This window comes from Chrysochloris asiatica, unplaced genomic scaffold (assembly GCF_000296735.1).
Source record: "Chrysochloris asiatica unplaced genomic scaffold, ChrAsi1.0 scaffold00007, whole genome shotgun sequence".
Lineage (NCBI taxonomy): Eukaryota > Metazoa > Chordata > Mammalia > Afrosoricida > Chrysochloridae > Chrysochloris > Chrysochloris asiatica.
Genome location: NW_006408525.1, coordinates 35,261,707 through 35,266,281, shown reverse-complemented (window position 1 = coordinate 35,266,281; position 4,575 = coordinate 35,261,707). Strand labels below are relative to the sequence as shown.

Genomic DNA, 4,575 nt, shown 5'->3' with positions numbered 1-4,575 from the left:
TGGTACAGTGGCTGAGAGTGCACATGGTGACGATGAATTTGAATTTAAAGTTGGTGTCGTCATGGTACAGTGGCTGAGAGTGCACACGGTTTTGGTGAAGGAGGCCTTGTGCCACAACCCCTGCTCCACTGCCCAGGAAGCCCAACACACAGCTGGCCTGGTGTTCAGAAAGCTTTGTAGGGATGATCAGATGAGGATTTATTTAATCTACTCCCCATTTGATGATGGTGGTGGTGTTTCTCAGTAAAAGCAAAAATAAAAACACCACCCTAAATAGGTTTTAACCTATTTTCATTATAAACGAAAACAAATAAGAAAAACAAGCTAATCTTACCATCCAGAAATAACCAGTCTTCTAAACTAAAAAAAAACCTTTTTAACTAGGCAGGGTTGATCCACATTGCTCCCTAAGTCTTTGAATTCTCACTGACGGTGTAAGGCCTCAGGATAGCTGTGCTGAAGTATCTGCAGTGAGTCACAAAAAGATGACATAGATAGTGAGTGTTTAGCAACTTGTATTACATTTTGACTCCTTTTATTATATTTTACAAAGATAGGGTCCATGACAGGTTGACCTTTTTTTTTTTTTTCTTTAGGTAATTTGGGAGCACACAGTCTCTTGTTTGAATACTAATAGTCCTGAGTGCTAACCCGCTCCATTGAGAAGCCACAGCAGGCGAGACGTGAAGAGCAGGCCGCAGAGCAGTGTCTTGTACATGTTTGTGTTAGGAGTGGGGAGTCCTGGTATGGCACTGTAGGATAAGCGCTGGACTATAAGGTTGATTTGAACAGCAGGCCAGCAGTTCAAACCCACCAGCCATTCCCTGGAAACTCTCATAGGGTCACTATGAATCGGAACCAACTCAACAGCACTTAACAGCATTAGGTGGAAAGTGAGCCTCTGGTCCTATCTTGGGTGAGATCCTGAGAGCGACGGTGTGTTTCTCTTTCTGCTTTATACCCTTGCATAGCTTGGTTTTATAACTACATATATTACAGCAGACCAGACACACCACACCCACAGCTGTCGAGTTGATTCCCACTCGTAATGACCCTGTAGCATAGAGATGGGCTGTACCCTTTACAGAAGCAGACTGCTACAGCTTTTTCCCACAGGATGGTTCACGGTTTCCAACCAGCAGCCTTTCAGTTAGCAGATGAGCGCTTAACCAGTGTGCCACCAGGGCTCCTTTTTATACATATATTACCTTCATAAAAAAAAAAAAAAGAAAGAAAGAAAAAAAGGACATTACCATTTTAGGAAAAACGAAAACCAAAGCACTGTGGGCAGGTCATAGAGTCTTCTAGTGGTGCTTCCTGGCTTTCGCAGTTTTTCAGGACTCGCTCAGACCTTTTGCCTCCCTCAGCACAGCCAGTGGGCTCTGGGAGTTCACACTTAGTGCATTCAATTATTTATAGAAGAGATTCTTCAGAACAAGAGACCATTTTAAATAGTGATAAAACTCCATGAAAAGGAGGAATGTTTGCTGTGGGTACTTCCTTTGCCTTTCAGAGTCATTGTGTTTATTGTTTGCCTTCTTCCAAAAGGTATGGTTTCCGGAAGCCGCCATATGTGGAGCTCAAAGCTCGGCCAAAACTTGGAGAGAGAGAAGTGACTTTAGTTCATGTGACAGACTGGATAGAGAAGAAACTGGAGCAAGAATTTCAGGTACACCTGCTGTTATCTAGGGGTCCACTGACTAGAAAGTTCCAGGTATTTGCACTGAGTACAAAAGTTTCAGGTAAGCAAGTTCTGAGTTTCAGTTGTGTTGGGCTCTCCCTTCGAGAATCCAATGGATCCTCCACCCAGAAAAGTAACACATATGATCAGACAGCCACAGAACCTTATTAAGTAGTCAGTCTTCAGGGGAAACTCAAAACCTGTGGATCAATATGTGTACGTTTTCAATAAGACCTTTTACAGCAAAAGAAACCTTCCTCCTGCTAGGTTTCTTCTTTGGACTTTGTTTTTCTCGGTTGTTATTGTTAAGTGCCGTCGAGTTGGTTCCGACCCATAGTGACCCTGTGTAGGGTTTCCAAGGAGCAGCTGGTGAGCTTGAACTGCTGACCTTGCAGTTCACACGGCTTTGCAGTCTGGCGCATTAACCCACAGCACCACACCAGGACTCCTCTCAGTATGGGGCCTGAATTAGTGAGCTAGTAGCCAGACTAGTCAGTGAAGTTGCTCTTTGCCCTAGTGTTGTATCCACCTTACTCACTGGGTTCAGTTCCACAAGCATTCATTGAAGCCCTTCCGGGTCCCGATACCACCTACCCTGGGAATGAAAAAAAAAGGAACCAGGCCTGGTCTCTCTTAGTAACTTCTCATTGTCTAAGCCTGTTTCACTGTTCCCTGCATTCTGCCACCCAAGGTACTAGCAATGTAGTCACGGGGGTTCAAAAAATTCATAGGAAAATGGAATTTCAGGAATTTTTCTATGAACTTTTGGAAACTCCCTCACATTCCCATTGAATCATGATCAGATGTTTGAAGCACAGTTGTCTTTCAAGGAAGTTTTTATGGATTAGCAAAGAATTCACTTTTTGAAGATCCACTTTTTTTTTCTTTGCCCTGTGGGGGTAGATTTTTGGGTTATTTCCTTGATAAATCCTATTATTTTAAAAAATTGAGATGAAACATAGCTGAGAACCCATTTTTGAGAAGTTAATAATCACCGAATGGAAAAGCACTTTGAGCCTACCTCATGCCTTAGGTTACTTTCTTATCTCACACTAAACCCCACATCAGGAATATGGTGGGTCATCCATTTCAGGGGTGCCAGGGGTGTGAAGAGCAGAGGTTGGTATTTCTGAAGCAAGTCAGGAAGTTGAAGGATGACTGCTGCCCCCTCCCACTGCAACTCGCTTTGTCTTTGTTTATGCTTTTGTAACAGTGATACCGAAGACTGGATGCCAAAACGCACATAAAATAAGTTTGTAAACATAGAAGCGATGCACCATTACTGTCCGCTACGGATGATCCTTCAGATATTTGCTGTAGTAGAATTTCTTTCATCTAGTTCTCTGTGGGTCTGGTTTTTTGTTTTTTTTAATTTACATTTTGTTGCCAGACGTTAAAAGGATATAGTCACATAGTCACTTGTGTTCTAGACTTAGTAATGTGGAAATACTGTGAGTAGCCAGTTCTCTTAATATTGAATATCAATCACCTCATGAGTATTTTTACATGTGCATGAGAGCAAAGGCTGTGTCTGCCTCGTAGTTGTTAGGTGCTGTTGAGTCAGGTCCAACTCCTAGCACCCCTAGGTCTAACAGAACAAAATGCCGCCCGCTACCATGCCAGCCTCCCAGTCATCAATGTTGGAGCACTTTGTTGCAGCCGCTGTGTCAGTCCCACACTTGACGTTTCTCTCCAGGGTCCAGTCCCTCCTGATAACATGTCCCAGCATTCACCGGAGACAGAGCCTCACCAGCCTCGCTCTGAGCATTCTGGCTCTAGTTCTTCATCACAAATACGTTGTTTTCCTGGCAGTCCATAATGTACTAATACTTTTCTCCAGCGTCATAGTTCAAAGGCATCAGTCAATCAGTTCTGTCTTCCCTGGTCATTTTCCAGAGTTCACATGTGTACGTGATTGAAAATACCCTGGCTTAGGTCAGGCATCAAGTTCTGGTGTGCCACTGTATGATAAGCCCTAGACTGGTAACCACAGGGTTGCAGTGAGTTGGAACCAACGTGATGGCACTTCACACATCAGGCGTGCCTCAGTCTTCAAAGTGACATCTTTGCTTTCTAACACTTTAAAGAAATCCTGTGCACGTTTTCCCAGGAAAACACCATTTGACTTCTTGACTACTTATTGTCTGTTCCATGCATTGAAATGGCCATTTGTAAGTTTAAAACAAACAAACAAACAAAAAGTTACAAGAATTTATTTAAAACATCTAGGAAAATTGTTTCATAAGCATTTTTAAAAATCTGTCTAAAACCCAAAACTGGTAATAGAACAAAGTGCAACCCCCTGAGAAAACATTTCCCCCTGTTCTTTTTCTTCTACAGAAAGTTTTTGTCATGCCAAACATGGACGATGTTTATATTCCCATAATGCACTCAGCCATGGACCCACGCTCCACTGCCTGCCTCCCAAAAGACCCAGGGGCGGAGGCTGCAGATCAGCTGTGATGGTGAGTGCAGTTCCCAGTATTAGATCTAGGCTCCAGGTGTGGGGCTCATGGCTGCCAGCTGGGCTGTCATTCTGACCTCCACTTGTGCCACAGCTACTGTTTCTCAAAGGACTGCTTCTGCCCTCTGCCTGCGGTGCCCAGTCCATGCACCCAGTGACAGTGTCTGGATTGCCTGCTGCAAAGCTTTGACTCTAGGCAAAGGAGACTGCCTGAGATCATCACAACTTACAGAAGGGATAAGTGACTCGCACCGTGACTTTCTTGAGTTGACCGGATGTTGTGGCAACAGAGTGAAGCTGTACAGGTGTTAGGCTTTCGCTTGCCTTTTCAACTCCAAGGCTTTGCCTCAGGCAGCCAGTGCCCCACAGGTTTTCACTTCTCCAGCTTTTCTGCATCCCTCTAGAGAATTCTCCCAGAGAATGTCCACGT

The 4,575-nt window shown here is 44.0% G+C and overlaps 1 protein-coding gene across 1 annotated transcript in view; it reads left to right on the top strand.

The window, feature by feature from the left end:
• TEX2 (testis expressed 2) overlaps positions 1 to 4,144 on the top strand; it is a 47,904-nt gene extending 43,760 nt beyond the window's left edge. The window contains exons 9-10 of the mRNA XM_006833583.1: positions 1,549 to 1,669; positions 4,022 to 4,144. Coding sequence (XP_006833646.1) covers positions 1,549 to 1,669; positions 4,022 to 4,144 — 244 coding nt within the window. The remainder of the gene's footprint in view (positions 1 to 1,548; positions 1,670 to 4,021) is intronic.
• Positions 4,145 to 4,575: the final 431 nt, after the last annotated feature.